The 20631-nt window shown below is 39.0% G+C and overlaps 1 protein-coding gene across 2 annotated transcripts; it reads left to right on the plus strand.

Annotated features, from left to right (window-relative positions):
* The first annotated feature begins 7982 nt into the window (after positions 1 to 7982).
* On the plus strand, positions 7983 to 19662 carry sppl2 (signal peptide peptidase-like 2). 2 transcript variants are annotated; one of them, XR_006099388.1, is made up of 15 exons: positions 7983 to 8106; positions 9864 to 9980; positions 10972 to 11154; positions 11266 to 11355; positions 11583 to 11722; positions 12515 to 12657; positions 13539 to 13635; positions 13931 to 14047; positions 15240 to 15321; positions 15411 to 15485; positions 15583 to 15645; positions 15788 to 15887; positions 16286 to 16363; positions 16492 to 16776; positions 17485 to 17570. XR_006099388.1 is itself a non-coding variant. In XM_042429657.1 (15 exons), the coding sequence occupies exons 1-15, from the start codon at positions 8059 to 8061 to the stop codon at positions 17665 to 17667; spliced, it is 1677 nt and encodes a 558-aa protein (XP_042285591.1). In that variant the 5' UTR covers positions 7983 to 8058; the 3' UTR covers positions 17668 to 19662. The 2 variants fall into 2 exon arrangements, 1 of the variants encoding a protein (XP_042285591.1); XM_042429657.1 differs by having other exon boundaries at positions 16492 to 16652; positions 17485 to 19662.
* The last annotated feature ends 969 nt before the right edge of the window (positions 19663 to 20631 follow it).

The raw sequence follows: 20631 nt of genomic DNA on the forward strand, positions 1-20631 counted from the left end.
TTAGTAAATCATTATCATGTATTGGGTTTGCTCCAAAGATCTGTTACTTACTGTATGAACAATTGTGTGACTCTTTGATCAAAGTAAATAATAAAGAAAACAATGGATGAGAGATATGATGATGGGAAATCCTGTTTGAGTATCCTAATCTTTATTATTGATCCCAATCCTAATCTTCTCGCTCTTTATTATTCCCGCCTACTTCTTTTTATTATGTGATTGCTGGAAGCATCCCTCGGACATCCCATTTCCTACAGACCTCTCTAACACTTTAAAACGTTCACAACACTTTGAATTTTCAAAGCTGTACTCTGTGTTGTGATACCTTTTGTACTTTTAGAGCAATCCAAGTCTAAAGTGAGGGCTTTTACAGCAGTTTTAAGATCTCACCAGTGTGTCAAGTGATGAGGCATCAGTGCAGAGCAGAGATTTTTTTCGACCAGTAAAATAAATCTAAACACGTCTCATTCCAACAGTTTTAACTCCTCAAGCACATATCATACCTTAACATGCTTCCACAAGCCTCTTCGCTCTCAGAATGTAAATATATTTCCCAGAAGAGTTATAGTTTTTGAGATCTAAACCTTAATTGATGTGAGAGCGCTGTCATGCTGTCATTGACTGCAATGCAATCTGCAGGCTGTCTCTTCATTTCTTCAAACAGTATGAACACATATTGTACTTCCTCATGCTCAGCTAGTCCTGCTGCCACTAATAAGGTACAAATCTCTGAGCTAGAAGCTTTGTTTTAGGCAAATCAGTTTTTCCTCAACAAAATGTGAATTTGTGCTCTGAGTTTTTGTTAATAGTCGGCTTTCCTGTTAGATTACAAGGTTCTGTGCTCCTCATAACTCTGCTCTTGTAAACAAAGTTGCTTAACATGTTTATTATGTACCATCATACAGAGCGTCTCCAGTGCCCTTTAATATTATAAGAATGTCAGAGCTGCAACCCTAATTTTTTTATGAGATTAAAAGTCTAAATATGAAAATCTGATCTTGATTACAGTTGTGGAAATACACAACAGTCCTCACTGTAGATCTAATAATCTTCAGATATTCACTGCATCTTTTCTGTCTGTCTCCCACAAACTTACCATGAAGCCCAATAGAACCACGCAGGTGTGTCCACTTTAATGATTACACCTCTCGTCTTTATAATGAGTATAAATACTTCATACAAACATGAGTTTGACTCTGTGTTATGTTGTGTGTTGTCAGTGTTAACTGCTTTGTAAAGACTGAAGATCTTATCTATACATCATATTAATGCTCTGCTTATCTCTGGGGTTCAACATGTTGAAAATTTTCGAATGGTGGTGTGTGTAGAAGTGTTGTGAGTCATTGAGTCATTTCTACAGCCTTTGTATTCTCTTCCTGAAGCAACATGACAGAGTGTTAAGGCTAGGCTAATGAACCCAAGTGCAGACACTGAGGCAGGAGGCAGTGACAAAGTTAGAAAGATAGTTTATTGCTGGGTTGGTAGCTGGAAGACTGGAGCACAGGCTCAGGCAGGGAGCTAGAACCCAGGAGCTGAGAATAGGGTGTAAACTGGACCAAGCAGGGCAGAGGGAATGCTGAGAAGAGCCAGGCAGAAGCTGAGGCAAAGCATGGCAGGAGAAATGCCAAGGGGAGCCAGGCAGAGTGTGCTGAGCTGCTGAGGAAGGCAGGTGAGGCAGGAGGACTGGAGACAGGACCAGAGTCAGGCTGAGGTCTTCTACAGGCACAGAGAAACAAGAGTTAGGTGAATGCCAGATACTGCCAGAACAGTGAGAAGTTAGGCTGGAAGCATGACTGACTGTATGAACAGAGTCTATGATCTGACAGAGTGTTACGGTAGGAACCAGGTATATGACGCAGAGCAGGATGATGATGACAACTGGCAGCTGGTGACCTGACTCTGCACACCTGACTCTACTCCTGCAATCAAGCACGCACACACTAACACACACACACACACACACACACACACACACACACACACACACACACACACAGGTAAAGGGGATAAACTCAATCAATCGTGCAATTCAAAGTGCTTTATGACAGATCGATAATAAGAGAGGTAAGGAAGGAATGTTAACAGTACAAATGATTGGGAATAATATGACTAATGCTGAGACTAATGCACATGTGGAAAAAAAATAAAAACAATAAAATAGATCTAAAAAAGAAATAAAATCTGAATTAGATTGAAATGATCAAAGACAATGACAATTAAGATAGATGAGAGGGATTAAACATGAATACAATGAAAGAAATGATAAAATAGAATAAATAATGGAAACAAGATATTCTAATCAAAAGCCAGGCAGAAAAGGTGGTTTTAAGTTTTAAGACATGAACACTTTGAACTGCTTTCAGTCTGTTCCAACAGCTCGGAGCATAAAACCTTAAAGCTGTTTCACTGCTTTGGAACAAGCAGAAGACTCCACAGGACATCAGGGACTGTACTGGTTCTGGTACATTGTGAGCAACAAATATGCTGGTGCAAGACCATGAAGAGCTTTAAAAGCAAGTAAAATTCATAAATCAATACGTAAACTGACAGGCAACAAATGTAAGGACTGTTTTCTCTGCTTCTGGTCCCAGTCAGCACTCAGGCAGCAGAGTTCTGACTTAACTGTGACTGATTTCTAACTTTTTTGGATACATCAGATAAGATAAGCATTACAGAAGTCAAGCCTGCTGGATATTAAAGCGTGCATGAATCTATTTTCATCAGTCAGAGAGCAAAATGGTCACAATTTGATTATATGCTTGAGATGATAAAAAAGCAGCTTTGGTGACAAACCCCACGTGAGCTTTTAAGTAATTATAGTCAGCTGAATCCAATACATCTGAATGTCCACTCACTGTCTGGTATAAAGAGCCCCTTTCTCTTTCTTTCTTTCCACTGTGTGCTTTCAGTTTTTTTTTGCTCCATTTACACTTTGACTTATTTCTGACCATGCATGTAATTTGTGTGTTTAGCCAGCGTATACTATCCACAGTTTGTTTGTGTTTAGCGTTATGTTTTGTCATAGTTACATCACGTTACATTATGTTTACTGCTTAAAACAAGTCAAGTCAAGTATTGTTGAGTTAAGTCATTTATTGATTTAGTCTCTGGAGTTAAACATTACCTTCCTTTGGTCTGTTTCCATACTCAGCATGTTTCCTTAAGAGTCAAAGGGTGTGGCAACCAAACACTTCCTGCTTTTATGCTCTTGCTGATATCATCAGCAACGTAATGGGTTAAACCAAGTATGGGGGGGGGGGGGGGGGGGGGGGTATTGTAAGTTAAATGTTTTGTTAATAACAAATGAAATCTGTTATAAATACATTTAACAGCTCCCTCTGGAGACACAAAAGGCTTTATACTACTTTTTTCACATGCAGTAGAGCTCTCCACCACCTGGAAACACAGTCTGATGTGGAATATTGGTGGAGTTCCCCTTCAATCCACAATGTCCTGTATGGTGGTGATTTAAAAGTTCTTCTATGAAGTTTGAACTCAGACAAGACAGATTTCTTTTCATGAATGATGAGAACTGAAGAAGCTAAAATGTCCTGACTTTTAGTTCCTAATATGAGTCAAGTTTAAAAACCACTGGATCCTACACTTCCCATGATCCTCTTTGCTAGACACTCCCTGCATGTTACTTGGCCACATCTTTCAAACTCCACACCTCTACTTTGTGACACAGGCTTTCTGTTTATGTGTTGTATCCATGCCAACCTGAGACAACCCTGATGACATCACAATGACGTCATCAGGGTTATTTTCTCAGACGATAAAGCTTCTCCAGAGCCACAGAAGACATTACACAACAGGCCACTGTGTACTGGTACTAATCATGACAACTCAAGTGAAACAAGATCCCTTTTAGAAAAGCATTTGTTTAACTGAAATAATATTTAGACATGTTGACCTGATTAACAGAACTTTCAGTCAGCTGTGGTTACTGCAGCTCCACCCTCAGATTTCTTTGGCTGAAAATAACTGATAATGATGACAGCAAGTGGGAACACATAGCTTTGTAATGTCTCTATGGGTGTTGTTACAGATCTGTCCATGTTTTTTTTTTTTATAGTCACATAATTTCAGCCACAATATTCTTCTCTAAAACCATGTATCTGAGGCACACTGTCATGATAGCAAATGTTTAAAGCCTTCAGTTTCCTTCAGTAGGTTACTCAAGTGGCAGTACTGATTATTTTGTTTGGGAAAAAGAAATGTCTGTGATTAGTGTGACCTGCAAAGTCTCTGCTCATCACCAGCAGGCACAATCAGCCTCACAGCCAGAACACCTGCTCTCATCCATATGCTGTTAGCAACAGGTGTCACACTGAAGCCTCCACAGGTTGGATATTCATTTGTTCTCTGTCTCCAAGGATCATTTCAGTGAGAACCAATAACTTGCGTTTGCAGCACTGGAATTGATACAATTTATATATTAAACATCTGCTGTTGTTTTTTTTATGTTTCTTTTGTTTTGTTCTTTTTCTCCTTCATTCATCTTTTCCTTTTTTGTTCTCCCATTGTTCCTTCCTTTACTCTTTTATTGCTTGAATTGTCTTCTGCGGTGGTAATTATTCCTGTCTTATTCTTTCCCTTCTCTAACTGACTATAATTCAGAGTGATGGACCTGAGATTTATTCATCAAATCTCTTTTGTGTGTGTGTGTGTGTGTGTGTGTGTGAGAGAGAGAGAGAGAGGAGCAGCCTGTGTACAATCCAGCCTCATGTTTTCTCAAAGAATCCACACCTGTCCTATATGTGTACACAAATAAATGCAGACATTAACAATATAGGCCTACTTGCATATATAAATACAGTAAAACATACTTTAAAGTCCCCTTTCACTCAAAAATGTTTTCTTCTTGTTTCTTCGGTTGGATTTTGTTCTCTGTATGTGCAGAGTTTGTTTACACATTCATCTGAAGGGGGGATGTTGGCCTGTACCTATGAGCATGATTTTTGACACCACAAGCCAATTGTAGTCAATGATTGAAGCATTCATATTCATAGATTCTGGAAAATCCATATTAGATGCATTATTATTCAAAGCAGAATATTTTTATATATCTTAAGACATGTCTGGATCTTTAAACAGGGAGTTTTTGGGATTAGCTTGTTGCTGCTCAGATTATTTGAGAGTTCCCTCAAACCGCAGAGCCATTGCCACCTAATCTGACTGTAACTATTTGCTATAAATGGTGGATTCTTTAATTCAACTGAACTAATGCTAAAAATAGATAGTCATTTCAGAGCATTTGTTGAGGGCAAAAACAACATAAGAAGTGTAGAGTAAGATCATTTTTATTGTTTTAGAGGTGGCATATTTTTGTGTTGCAAGCTATTACTTTTTTCAGATATCTGTTATAGTTATGGAGATATTAATTTTTGAAATATCTTTTTTGAATGGCCATCTATGGGAGTGTACAATATCTCAACAAATAACACTGATGAAGTATTCATACTGTATGGACCCATGTGGAAATGCTTAACATATTAAAACATGATACCTATAGCATCACCATGTGGTCAGTTATTTACGTTTTGGTTAATAACTCATGAACTGTGAGATGTAGCAAAATATTTGCTCCTTGTGTTCCTTGCATGAAGCTGATTTGACTGATATAGGCCACGCCCATTTGCACCTATAAAAAAATGTCTGCCATTTTGGATTTTTTGGTAAACACATTTTATGCTTATTTTGGCACATATTTCATACAATTTTCATCAAACTTGGCACATACCATATTTAGATGACTCCGAACAAAATGTATGAATTTCATTTTGGGTATCGCTTTGTTTGTCTGTAATTGTTTACCAAAATTTTGAAGGCGTGGCCTGATGCACTTAAGGGCCATAACTCCATAACATTATAAGATGATATTTCTACAATTCTGTTGTCTTCTGTTGTCTAAAATAAAATGAAACCTGGTACACAAGTTCTCCATGAGAATGTGTGACATATTGAAGCATGGCACCAATAACCCTATTTGTGGCCATTAGTGAAACATCACAATACCACTTATTAACTGTCATATCTCTCAATGTAATATTCCATGGCAACCAAATGCAGTAAAGTTGTACAGATGGGGAAGCTGAACAACTCTGAAGGATTTGATACAATTTCATCAGTAGGTGGCGCTACAAGATTTAAAAAATTGCTGCAGCAGCTTGCAGTCTAGTCAGCTGGCAGCAATGCATGCATTTTCTTCAGGAAATACACATTATATTATTAATACAGTGTATAAAGAAATTGACACAAGGTTTATTCAACTGAAAATAGTGCACATATGGCATTCACCACAAATTATATAAATGCAATTAATACCAACGGATTTTTTTTGTACTTTTTAAGAGATTGGTGCCTCTATTCTACATTTACTCATGTACATGTACATACTCTGGACTGTCCGGCACTTAGAAATCATTGGAATAATATCCAACAGATATTTCTGAAGTTCTAAAAAAGAAGTTTCTGCAAAACTGAACCACTGAACACATCTGAGAACTCTGACTTCTCCTTTTTAAAGGAGATGCATTATTTGGGCTTTTACAACAGCTAAACAGATACTGCTGAGACAAAGGAGGAAACACAATTTTAAAAAAAATGAGGAAAAGGGGTAAAGCCTATATTTTTATGAACAATACAGCAATGGTTCAACAAGCTGTTTATGAGAGGTTAGCATACTCTAATTTAATTTTATATTGGTGATCTGCAGAATAAAATGTTTAATTTATTCTGGAGCTGTTAAAAGATTCGACAGAAGACAGAATCTTATCACAGACTAAATATATGATTATTTAATGTATTATTCTACATACTACCACTTCCTCCCCCAGAGCAAACAAACAAAACCTAAACAACAAACAAAATAAGACTAATCTTTCCTGTAATAAAGAATACAGACCCTTTAATCCTCAGTGAACAAAAAAGAAATTAAACAATATTGTTATGACTCATAATAACATAACATTCTGTAGGAAATATCAGCAGGAAATAGTCTAAATTGCTGTTGTATTATTAAATATGTGAATTCATATTTGTTGTTGTGTTTAAATGTATCAGTATATGGCTGTAAATCATGTTATTTATGTCAAACATATTTTTCAAATGTAATTAAGCTCATTGCCTTTTTGAAAGTCTAGTTGGCCATGATATTATCAAGCTTTAAATGATGATTTTATACCAAACCTGAACCTGAAATTTATTAACCTGTTTTGTAACATTTGTAATATTTTATATCATGAACTTGCCTCCATTTTTAAAAGCTCTGTCAGGTACGTCTAACTTTCTCACTTAAGACCAATCAAATGTTTAGTAAAAGTAGATTAATATATTATCTTGTTTCTGTAACATTGTTGCTTTTTTACAGCACCGATTTAATGTTAAAGATCCCCTCCAGCCATGTTTTAAGATGTATGTAAAATGCTCTACTTTGAATAATAGTTAATTATCTTGTTAAAATCCTTAAAATGACACCAGTTCCTTCCAGAATCTATAAATATGCAAATATATTTCATCTCAAAAGTTTTCCTGCTGGACACAAGATGTCTCCTACTTCACTGTGAAGTCCATTCTCAATGTTTGTGCACTGCAGGCTTCAAGTTTCCACATCACACTTAAGGAAGTTGAATATTGGACCAGGATTGGCTTCCAAACTAGTTGTGATGTCACAAATCATACTAATAGGTCCTCCATTTAACACCGGATTTTCAAGAGCACAGAGAAACTTTCCACTGTCATTAGATTAATGTGAAAACAGACTTCTACTATCAAACTCTGCACATATATCATTCCGCACAGTGAAGCTCGAACATCCAACTGAAGGAAGAAGAAGAAAAACATATTTTAAAGTGGAGGGATACCATTTTTTTGACTGACATGAATTTTAACCAATCAGAGACATGTTCACTCGCTCGTGACGATGATGGCCAATGAGAAAGCCGTACTGAAAATAAATGGGCGTGTCCATCCCGAACAGCTGGTGGGGGCTCGTGTGAGGGGCTCGGGACGAGCGGTTGGTTGGTTGATGGGGGAAACAACAACAAGCTAGGCATCATGAGGGTCCCTGAAACACTGATCTGGGCCGCTTTTCTCATCCAAAAGGTGAGAGAGACCGTGTGTATTTCTTCGAAAACAGTTCCTCTTTGCGTTTATGTCGCATAGCGGCACGTGCTTGACAAAAACAGATGCGGTTTTTTCCTCAACCGTGTTCCGGGATTTTTTTTTAGCTTGGATGCTACGACAGTTAGCTTGCGGATATCACCGTGGGCCCTGGAAACCCACACATCACTCACCTTTTTGATTTAACATTAACGAAACAGGATTATTACTGATTAACCACGTCATTTAAGCCACCACACGGTTCACGAGAGACTGCTTTTATCAGCGAAATGGCAGAAATAGGAAAACAGTTAAATCGTTGAACGTTGGCAACCGTTAACTTCACTCACATAAACGTTAAAGAGCCTGAAAGTCTGAAATTCGCGACTTGAGGGGTAAAATATGTCAAAGATGAGTTAACTGCCAAATCTAATGAAACCAGCTATGTCAAAGTAAGTTATAGCTGTATTGGACTCATACTTATCCTCCTCTTGTCCGTATAACACTAGAAATCGGTTGAAACGTTCTTGTTTTTACAAATATTAACACAAATCAGGCTTTTAAGTAGTTCTTGATCTAACATGGGTTGTAACATTAATTCAACTTTTATTATGATTATTGTTAATTGCTAATTGCACAAAGCATATACTGTTTACACCATTAACATTTGCACATTCCTGGTCAATATTTTGTATATTTCATTTAATTCTCTTCAGTGTAAACATGTAACAGCTCTTCTAACTTAGAATATATTTTATTGTAAATTTCTTTCTTTTTTATGTCATTTAGGACGACTTAATTTGGTGTTTATTTTTGACTGTCATGGATCACAACACCAAGGCAATTCCTTGCATGTGCAGACCTACTTGGCAATAAACCTGATCCTCATTCTGATTCTGATTAATAGTCTTTAGGATAAGATCCTTCTGAGTGTGTCTTGGGTGTCAAGATTTGACCAAAGCCAGACAGTGCCGATGAGTTGGAAGACCACAACAATCAGCTTTTATTGACCCACTTTATCAGCTGCCAGTTTATTAGCTCCACTTTGCTAAAACGGATTAAATCTAATACACCAGCCCAGCAGTAAACCCCACTTTCATGAAGGTTATAATGCTCAGCTTTATCGAAACAGATTTAGAGAGGTGTTGATTCAAATTGATGGAAATTTTGGAGGCTTTACTTTATGGAGCTTTTAATTGGTATTGTGTTAGAGGTGTTGATAATATTTTGTCCACCCAGTTTGTATCAATGAGGGTAGTCTATTAGAAATATTATTATTAGAAATATTAGAAACACCTCTCAGTATAACACAATACCATTCAACAGTAGAGCTGCAAACTTAGTTGATTAATCGATAAGCTGCAGGGTGCAAAATTAACTTTTTTTGTCCACCGGCCAAATGGTTACTTAATGTTCAAATTTTATTAGCCACTCAATAGATTAATTAATCAATTAATCAATAATGAAAATAATCGTTAGTTGCAGCCCTATAACAGTGTCTAAAACTATAGTTCATATATTATTTATTATACAATGTACAGTATGCTATATTATGGCTGATATGCAAAAAAATACATCAAATGTAGAAACAAAACAGTTCACTTAATGACTCAAATATTGTCATCACTCCCGTCTCCTTTTTCAGTGACACTTGTTATGACATTACCCTTGTTCCATGAAATGGTCTTAAAGTCTGTAATCTAAAAGTTATAAACATTTCATGGACATGTGTGATTTATTCCTCGTTGTTGTGTTCGCAGGTGGTGGGAGAGTACGGCATGGCCCACTTCAGTGACAAGGGCAAGAGCAAAGGAAAGGATTACTGCATATTCTTCAACTCACAGTGGGCACGTCTACCTCAGGACCTCAATAAGGCGGTAAGGCACGAATGAATAACAAGAGGTGTAACCAAGTCAGCGATGCTTGTCTAGTTTTGACACGAGTCTCAAATCAAGTCCAGACTTGAGTCTAAGAATCTCGTGTCAAGTGTTAGGTCTCAGTGTAGAGATCGAGCCAAGTCAGAACTAACACCAGTCAGCAATTTAATGATGATTTAATCATCTTCAGACCATGTTACAAGAACAAACAATATATTAATGCTTGATTGTATTGCTTCACTTCGAATAAAAGCTGTCAAATGACTAAACGTAAAAATATCACACTGAGTGTATTAACACGCTTGATTTGGACAACACTGAAGTATCAACTTGCAGCAGTTTTTGTAAGCATTTTGATAAAAAAAAAACTTTAAAAAAGTGCACAGCCACACAGAACAATGTTGCTAAACTACACAGTATGTACTGATATGTAGGTGATCAATAAAATCCTTTTCAGGAAGCCTCGTGCAGGAAGCTGATATTTGATCTCCTTTTACTGCCTGTTTGGACTCTGGCAGCTGCTTTCTGAGTTGACCTCAAATGTTAGAGACATTTATGACTGATCAGAATATAATGAGTTACAGTGATCCACTCATGAGGAAAAAATGCATTGGTTTACAATTTCTTGGTCGTTAGCAGATAAAAAGGATTCTTGGTTTTTGGATATAATTTATCATTAGAATCTGTTTTACAGTTTTTTGCACACTTTAGCAAAAGGGCAGAAATAATTTCATACATCCGTTATCAAGAGCCAAACTGCATCTCATATGACTCCAGTCTGTTAGAGGCGAGAGGATCTTTATGACGTCTATTGTCTAGATTATTTCCTCTGACTGGGGAGGCGTTTCTTTCTTTTGAAAGAATAATAAAATCAAGTCTATTAAGATTAAGTGCCTAGTAACAGCTGCTGCCTGTAAGATTTTTTCTGTAGCAGAGTTTCCTCCCTCTCTGGTTAACATGGCAAAACCTTGTGTGTGTGTGTGTCTTGTAGTCACGTCTCCAGATTTATGACCTCACAACATCGGTCTTGTGCTCACCCTCTGATGTCCCAGAGGGAGGCTTCCCAAATCGTATCCCCATGGTGATGAGGGGAAACTGCACTTTCTATGAAAAGGTCCGACTGGCCCAGATTAATGGAGCCAAGGGCCTGCTCATTGTCAGCAAGGACAGACTGGTAACCTTGTTTATAACATTTAACAACTTAAAATTGTTGCTTGACTTCATTGTACATCAATATTAGATTTTGACACCTCACAAAACAGAACGAATGTTGTTTTTATTACAGACGCCACCAGCAGGAAACAAGACTCAGTATGAGGAGATTGACATCCCTGTAGCACTGCTCAGCTACTCTGATATGCTGGACATTAGCAAGGTGAGATCCACCAAACAAACCTGCAGGGTCTTACTGATCTGGCTGTCAATTCTAAACATTTTACAGTCTTGCAGTAGAGACAGACATGTATGTGGTTCATACTGTAACAGGCAAACAAAAAAAGTACAAAATGGATAATTGCCAATAGTGAAATATGTTTAAGAAACATTTCACCGTTTATCCCAGTTTACTCAGACCTCAGCTGATACTGTTTATAACTTTTCCAGACCTTTGGTAAAGGAAGACTGGTTGCCATGTATGCACCCAATGAACCGGTGTTGGACTACAACATGGTGATCATCTTCTTGATGGCAGTGGGAACAGTTGCTATTGGAGGTTACTGGGCTGGCAGCAGAGACAGCAAGAAGTAAGTGGACAATGAGGAGATGGAGTTGTAAAATGGGCATCCAATGTGAGAAATTACTACATAACATACAATACATGTCACATTATGTACGGAAATAACTACACATACAGTTAAGATAAAGTCATCCAAGGGATAAAACTGGTAATTGCTTATCATTGATGATGCAGCTTACAGACTTTGTACTTTCCACTACATTCCATAATTACAGAATAGAAAGTTTCCTACTAACATGCCTTTAGTTCCGACTGCTAAATTTAATTCAAAGTTAATTTATCAGGGGACTCATCTCTTAGGGAAAATTTGTCACAATGTTCTTGGCAGAGAACCACAGTGTATGATTGCTCAGTTTTTCTCTTGGATGAGCATGTGTGCTTCTCTTTTTTTTTTTTTTTAAACCGAGCAGTGTTCATTGTAGCGCTGCAACTGCACTAAAGGGCAGTGTTTGTTTGAGGCTTTGTGACTGACTCACTGGCTTAAGCCAATCCAAACCCGTCCTTCTGATAGAGTTGCCAAGGTGACTAAAGGCAACATCAGGCGGGGTCTCTGACGCAGAGGACTGCAGGCAAAAAACTGACTGCATTTCCCTCAAATATCTTGTTTAATAAGCTTGACGCAAGCAGATCAGAATCAGGAAAAAAAAACAACTTATTGTCCATCATTGGGCAGTGGATGAGTGTTCAAAGATGTTGATCCTTAGTCTGTAGAGTTCTGAACATGATGACATGACCGAGTGACCCAAACGTAACTCGTCAGGTCAGCAGGCCTTTCTGACTTCCGTTTCTCCCCCTGCAGGCGCTACATGAAGCACAAGCGGGACGACGGCGCGGAGAAGCAGGACGAGGAGACCGTAGACGTCACCCCCATCATGATCTGTGTGTTTGTGGTCATGTGCTGCAGTATGCTGGTGCTACTCTACTTTTTCTATGACCGCCTGGGTACGACACAGATCCATACACTCACATCACTGATCTGAACACAATCACTGTGATATGTTTTGGGGGGAAAAAAAAGGCTCTTTAGTCAGATCCTCCTTTGTGTGACCACTAGATTAATAATGGTTTCAGTCCTCTTTGCTCCGTGTTTATTTCTGTGATGGGGATGGTTAGCCTCAAAAAGCCAGTGTTTAACTTCTTCTTTCACTCATTGTGGTCTGGCATGACTCAATAAGCATTTTGCTTGGGAAAGATGTCATTTCAGAAAACGACTGACAATGTTTTCCTTGACTGAAACATTGGCACAAAACCTGACTGGATGAACGGACTGCTGAAAATCTTTGACTTTCAAAACTAGATAAAATGATTGTTGATAAGACTTTGGACTCTTCAGAGATGCTATTTCGTGTAACACTGCCCACAGTATGTGTTGTATGGTCTCAAGCAGTTTGGGAATCAGGATTTAGGATCAGAAGACTGTTGATTAAAAGCCCACACGAGCAAATCCTGGTTAACAAAGTGAGTTAAAAAGCCTCCATCTTCCTCCACCGTAACCTCAATATTCCTCAAAGCTACCAGAGCTACAGTGGAAACTTGATCCTCATTTCCTGAAGCAGAATTGCTCAGTGTTCATCGTTACGAGGCTGTAGACGCAGTCTGCAGATGTGAATGTGTGAAGCAAGACAGTGCTGAAAAAGAGCTTGATCGTTCAGATAACATTTCACTGATAAATCGATGAAGACACTGATAGACTGAACATATCTGTGAAGCAGCTGTACATTCACCCCAGAATACTAAATATCAGACAGTGTTAAAAGAATGTGATATTATGTGACAATACTCACTAATCTCCTGCCTGCTTCTGCTCTTTCTTCACATTTTAGCAATTTGGGTCATAGGCATCTTCTGCGTGGCCTCTTCTGTCGGCCTCTACAGCTGTCTGTGGCCTTTTGTCAGGAGACTCCCTTTCTGCAAGTGCAGGTACGACTGTCCACATCAGTATGTTTTCATAATGCTGGCTGCCCAGATGTCAGTTGTCTACATGCATCATACTTTTTTCTGACTCGACATGCAGCTGCATTAGTTTTAAAAGCTTAGTCTACAAATTTACTCAGTCTCACCCCTAACAAACTGCTTCCAGACTACTACAACCAAAGCTTTTACGGTTAAAAGTACAAGAGAGACATGTTGGTTCATGACCAGTTGAGTTTTATTGAATGTAAATGTCTCTACTACGGTTGTATTGATTGACATGCGGACCATCTTGTGACCACAGAGTTCCAGAGAATAACCTGCCGTACTTGCACAAGCGGCCGCAGATCCGCATGTTGCTGCTGTCGGCCCTCTGCATCGGTGTAAGCATCACCTGGATGGTGTTTCGCAACGAAGACCAGTGAGTGTGAAGTCAAAACTGTGTCAGATCCACATACATGTACACATATACTGTTAAGCTGAAGATCTTCTGACTGACATTATAAATGTATGGTTACAGGCACATCCAGTACCTAGGTAGTCTCATAATGTTTACTACACTGCTGAGTGTTTTTGGTGCATCACACTGAGTTGTCACCGTCAGTCTGTGGCTGCATGTCAGGATAATAACCAAACCCCTCTGCACCCGTCATGGAAAGGGCGCACTTTGTTTTTCCAGCTCTCCACTCTCCTCTCATTCCTCTCCCCTTCCTGCTCCAGCATATGTCATTCTGCCGTCGCAGGGGTGCGTTACACAACCGCCCTGTCTCTATCCCAGCCTTGCAAACTGTTGGCTAGGTGGTTTGTTTACAATGCACCAAGCTGATGTAAACAAGCAAGAGGCCATGAGTCGGAAACTGTTGTTAAAAACCCCAAATGAGACGCATGTCCAAAGAATGCTCTTAAAACCAGAATAATATTGGCATATCCCACATGTCTTAATCGGAAAATGCTACATTTGGGATAAGGCCTAATTTGGAATATCCAAATGGAAAATGCTGTTTACATGACCTGTATCAAGTTCAGAATATTGTCATATTCGTGTGCATGTAAAGAGTCACTGTGTTGAGTTTCCCCGTTTCACTGAACAGTTAACAGAATATTCTCGTCACACAGATGCAAAATGAAGATCTGATACATTTGTTGACCCTTTACAAACAATATGTTGGCAGCACAGGAATCATTTTAAAGTGACTATTAATCACTTCTTTAATATCCTGGCATACAGTGTTATCGTTCAGGTTTCATGTGCAAAAAGACATTAGTTAAAGGTCCTGAGAAATATTAAAAATGTGAAACTAAGAGGTGATTTTCAGCTAATTCAAAAATTATGCTGCAAAACTTCTGCATTTAAGAACAAATGTACTTGATTGATGGATGTATGAGGTATGAGGTGACATAATGGCAACGTTGTCCCATGTGTGTGTATAACATGTCAGAGGTTCAGTATATGATGATGATGGTGGTGGTGTTGAGCCTCAGTGTGTGTGTGTGTGTGTGTGTGTGTGTGTGTGTGTGTGTGTGTGTGTGTGTGTGTGTGTGTGTGTGTGTGTGTGTGTGTGTGTGTGTGTGTGTGTGTGGGCTGACTAACACCCTTGTTACGTGTCCTCCAGGTGGGCGTGGGTGTTACAGGACACCCTGGGGATCGCCTTCTGTCTCTACATGCTAAAAACAGTCAGACTGCCCACATTTAAGGTGGGTTGTAACTCTCATAGATTTGAACTATAATAATATGGAGAGTATGTTTTTAAATATAGGTTTTAATTGAGTTTTTCTCTTTACAGGCTTGCACTTTACTGCTGGTGGTCCTTTTTGTCTACGATGTTTTCTTTGTATTTATTACACCCTTCTTTACAAAGGTATGTTATAACGACTCCTGTTTCATTCAGATTCTGATGTCATCAGTGTCTATCACCACGTCTTGTGCTTATGTTACCTGCGGCCTTTTCTCCACAGAGTGGGGAAAGTATAATGGTGGAGGTAGCGGCTGGTCCCTCTGACTCCTCCACACATGAAAAGGTGAGTTTGTTTCCAAATTCTACAACTCCCTGTGTGTTGGGTGGGGTTTAATCTTGTTACAGAAACATAATGCTTACTTTCACTGCTGCTCCTGTCAGCTCAGAGGAAAAGTAGTTGATAGTAACACTACTGTTTACTGCAGCTGCCCATGGTGCTCAAAGTGCCAAGGTTAAACTCCTCTCCTCTGGCTCTGTGTGATCGGCCCTTCTCCCTCCTGGGCTTTGGCGACGTCTTAGTACCAGGTAATGAACTGCAAACTACTCAGAGCTCATAAAGTGGTCACAACCAGAAATTATTTAACCATCATTGACCACAGTCACCCAAATGCTTACAGCAGAAAAATAAGGTATGTGGTCGCTATGTCAGCAGAGAACTACTCAACACTGCGTATTTACTGCTTTATAATTGCACATTACAGGATTTAGTTTCCACATATAATTGTATGTCTGCCAATTTTTTCACTTTTAACATTTAATTTCATTTAGCTGATCCTGTGTATTAGGAAATATCTAGTTTTAATATTGATGATATTGTTAAGTGCAGTGAAATCTCTGTTAATCAAGACTGTTTGAGTGTGATGACACTCAGCTGAATACAGCAGCTGTTGATTTGAATGCCTCTTTGTTGTTTTCCTCCTCAGGTCTGCTGGTGGCGTACTGCCACAGGTTTGACATTTTAACACAGTCCTCCAGGATCTACTTTGTGGCCTGTACAATCGGTACGTATGTGTACAGGGGTCTAGTGAGGGTTACACGTGGAAAATTGTAATGTTTTGTTAGAATGTTGGACATGACTGGACTTTCATCGACCGTCTCTGCTGTCTCCGTCTCTCCTGTTTCCTGTTAGCTTACGGCATCGGCCTGCTGATCACCTTCGTGGCTCTGGCTGTGATGCAGATGGGTCAGCCGGCCCTGCTCTACCTGGTGCCTTGCACTCTGCTCACCAGCCTCACTGTAGCGCTGTGGCGCAGGGAGTTGCCCCAGTTCTGGACTGGAAGTGGATTTGTGGTGAATACCAGTTTGATATGACTGCCTACTGCGGAAGAACAAAAAAAGACTTTAAAAAAAAAATGCAACAAAAGAAAAAAAAAATCTAATGTTAAATAACATGCAGAGTAAAGTAGAATTTCAAGTTGAGTAACCCCTTTAAATAATTCCATCCGTTGCAACTGCCTCTTTCTGTTTTACTGTCCTCCCTCCCATCGCTGCTCCTTTATTTTACTGTGGGTGTGCTCTAGTCTGCTGCTGAGGGCTCAGCTGTCTGTGAATGTCACTGCAGGTACTCTATCTGGGCTTGCTACTTTACACTCTACCATTTAAAACATCCTGATGCTACTTAAGGTTTTTTTTTGTTGTTGTTTTTCCCTGCACACATATCAGTAATAGACTAGTAGTCATGTAGCGAAGTGGGTAACTACAACTAGAACAATCATTGGTGGTGTAGATTAGCTCTAGATCATGTTATTTCTTTAACTAGCATTAGTTAGCATGTGTGATCTGTGTATTTGGATGAGACTCAAAGACAGTTGTGGGATTGTCTTTGGATGTTTTCCCTTCCTTTATGCATATCTGGTATTTTTCTATCTGCGTACAGGAATACCTCTGACAACAATAAGCATAAAACTCCTTTAATTGGGGTTAAATTGATAAAAGGAAAATGATAAAAACATAAGCAAAGAAGCCATTTAGTCCTTTTACCCTCAAATTTATTTGTGGACAGAGGAATGACTGTATATTTTTGTTCTGTTTGTCTAATCTTCAGCTCCTGTTATCATTATTTGTTTCCAGCCTGATACAATTCAGTCTCATATAGACTTTTTTTTTTTTTCGTCCCCTGCAGCCTGCCATAGCGCTCGCACCGATCAACTGTACACAAACTGCAGCGCCACAGACAGAAAGGCCCTCAACTAAACCGGAGCCACAAACCACAGAAGCCACCAATCAGAGCGAAGCCTCGCCCCAGCGCTCACCTCAGGAAACACCCCTATCTGAGAAAGAGGAAGAGGAAAACAAATCTAACTGAATGGACTTCTAGTACGGCATTTTCCATTTCATTTCACGTTTTATTTGTTGTAAAGTTTTTTTTTTCTACATTCTGTCTCAGTCAATGGACATTTTAAGTAGGGACATTAATGTGCACTTGGTTGCGAAGGGAAGAGCAGAGGAGATCTGGCTCAGCGGGGCACCGGGACTGGACGCACGAGGTTGAAGTGTTGAAACTGTCAAACACACTAAAAAAAACATGCTAAAAGCCTCCAAACCCTCATCTACTATCAGTCTAAACCACCTGTAAAGGGAATGAAAAGCCAAATCTGGAAACTACAACACTAAATAGTCCCCTTACTTCCATCAGAGGATCTTAAAAGCTCTAAAGGCCCAGTCACACCAGCATTTAAAACAAATTCATTCAGCAAAATAAATTAATTTAAATGGAAATGCTGCACTCGGTGGATTCATTCGCAGGGGGCGAAGTAAATCTGTTTAACTTTTTTGCATTAAGTTGAACTTGCCGATGTGCAAATTTGTGACCTTTTAGAGAGAACGAAGAGTCAACGTAGAGGAAGTTACTGTAGCTTATTAGTGTTGCATCATCCATGTTTACCTCTGTCAGAGTATGAACTGCCCCACAAAGGAGGAATGGTTCACCGAAAGTTATGAGACAGGAGTTGACAGACATGTCTTAAATGTGTGAACTTACTTTACCATTCATGACCGGCTTTTTTCCATCTTATTTCTCCCCTCAGTAACTCTTTATAGAGTGAAATGTACAGTCCTGAGAGGCATAAACAACCCAGTACAGAGTGACTAGCATGTTCCCAGCTAGCTAGCATGTTAACACTTAAAGCAGTTTACCAACTAGCTCATGCAAGTATCTCCTTTGTCACTAAGCTTCCCCAAAAAAAAGTATTTCTCAAAGACTCGCAGACTAATTTTGTTGAGCCACTTTCTGGTGTGACCGGGCCTTAAAGGTCTCAGTATGCTTGAAACAATCTTGCTTGTACAAAATGTGTCGCACGAGGGGGTTTCAAGCACTTAGTTTGAAGCAAACTGAGGCCTTATTCTCCAAAGCACACATATATACACACTTCATAAAAAGCCATTTTAGCCGCATTTATGTTATATTTTGACATTTGTATGTTTATAAAGCACAGCAGTGGTGGATGAAGAGTTTCATACCCTTTCAAATGTGGTGCTATCAGGGTTGTTGACTGAGCCAAACCTACATATTTATGTTTTTTTTAAACTGAAGCATTAGTTGACGTTTTCCCTTCTTTTTGTTAATATTTTTCTTTTTTTTTTTTGCATGCTATGATTTTGCCCTTTATATAAAACAGTGTATAATCTATAGTACAGACTTCGTATAGGTGGAGCGACAGTTAAAACTCGGGCCACCGCACTTCTGTTCACCCCAGTTTTTATTCATATTGTCTTAACTGGTTTTGGCCTTACTGTGTCCATGTTGAGATGTACAGCAGGAAAATACAAGTACTGTACTCAAAGACGTGCTGTAGTTTGTATGAGGAGCGAGTGACAGACAGGCTGTGTGACCGATGTTTGGTTTAGTTTGTATGAAGCATTTGCACAATATTTTTTAATTCATGGGCTGACAGATGTTTGGTTCATGTTTGTATATGTTTAATGTATACTCATGAAATTTAAAGAAACAGAAAGCAAAGTATCAATATATCAAATAATCCTTCTGCTTTTGTTTTCCATTTCTGACCTGACGGTGTCTGTATATCACTATAGATATATTTCTTATTCAGTTATGATGCCTATTAACCAAGTTCAACATTTCTGCATAAGAATTGAGATCAAAAAGTGGAAAACACATTTGCTGAAGGTCAGAGGTCAAATGAGTACAAGCTTAGTGGTCTGGGTGTGTGCCCTCGCTGATTCAACAGCACAGCGGTTCCAGGACATGAGATGATTCATTCACCAGTATAGTTTGTTGTCACCAAGTGGTTTTTAATGCCTCTGTTGAGGACTACATATAATAAACAAACATTGTATTTAACATTTGGTGTATTTTTTTATTTCATTACGTGGCATCAAAAATCTAGTTTACAGGTTCTGAGTAGGATTTGTTTAAAGTTTAAACACCTTATTTAGACTTTTTTTTTACAGCTTCAGTGAGGATGCTCTCTGTATCGCTGCTCTGAAATGTTGATGCTGAACAGAATTCAGCTCGATTCTGAATGCGTCTTTTCATCGCAGCCCTCCAGCTGTGAAAAGGTCCGCCGCTGTCCGGGCTCCGCAGATCAACAGCGTTCTGACAAAGAGCCTCTTGTCGCTTCAGCTCAGTCACTCAAGCTGGAGGTCTGTTGAGTTTCTGTTTACTCTGGATCACTTATCTGATTAACATGATGTCTGGTGGCTCCGATTGCACAAAGCGCCGTACAGCAGCGTGTGTTCCTACGTTTATTTTTATTATCAGTGGGGCTGTTTGATGGTTGATGCACTTTAGCTACTGGTAATAGATGTTCTGTTATATCCACAATCTGCTTTTTTTCCAGTTTCATATGTTAAAAATAATAATTTATTTGGTGTATTCTATATTTCTGGTGGAATGTGACACAGACTAATAAAACTTTTCAGGCATTTATATTTAACAGCAGGGAAACTCTGTGGTCCACCTTTAAATGTTTAAAGAGTAACTTCACTCCCAGTTCTGAGCGTAACCCCACCCACTGCATCATTTTGAAAAATGCTAAAACGCGGGCATCGAGCTGAGAGGGAGGGAGGGTGGGGGGAGGGCAGGAGTTGTTCAGTGACATCCTGGTCAGAGAAAAATGATAATAATTATGAGAGCAGCTGCTGCGCTGCAAAAAGCTTGTGGCAAAAAGGAGGAAATTTGGCTGACTGATTTGGACAGTTGAAACCTCATATTAGCTTCAGATAAACTTTTAAATACATGTTTGCAAAGACAGGTCTGTGGATTTATTCCCCCATCACTTACATCGTAAATGCATCAGTAAAGAGATCT

Source organism: Thunnus maccoyii, chromosome 12, assembly GCF_910596095.1.
Source record: "Thunnus maccoyii chromosome 12, fThuMac1.1, whole genome shotgun sequence".
NCBI lineage: Eukaryota > Metazoa > Chordata > Actinopteri > Scombriformes > Scombridae > Thunnus > Thunnus maccoyii.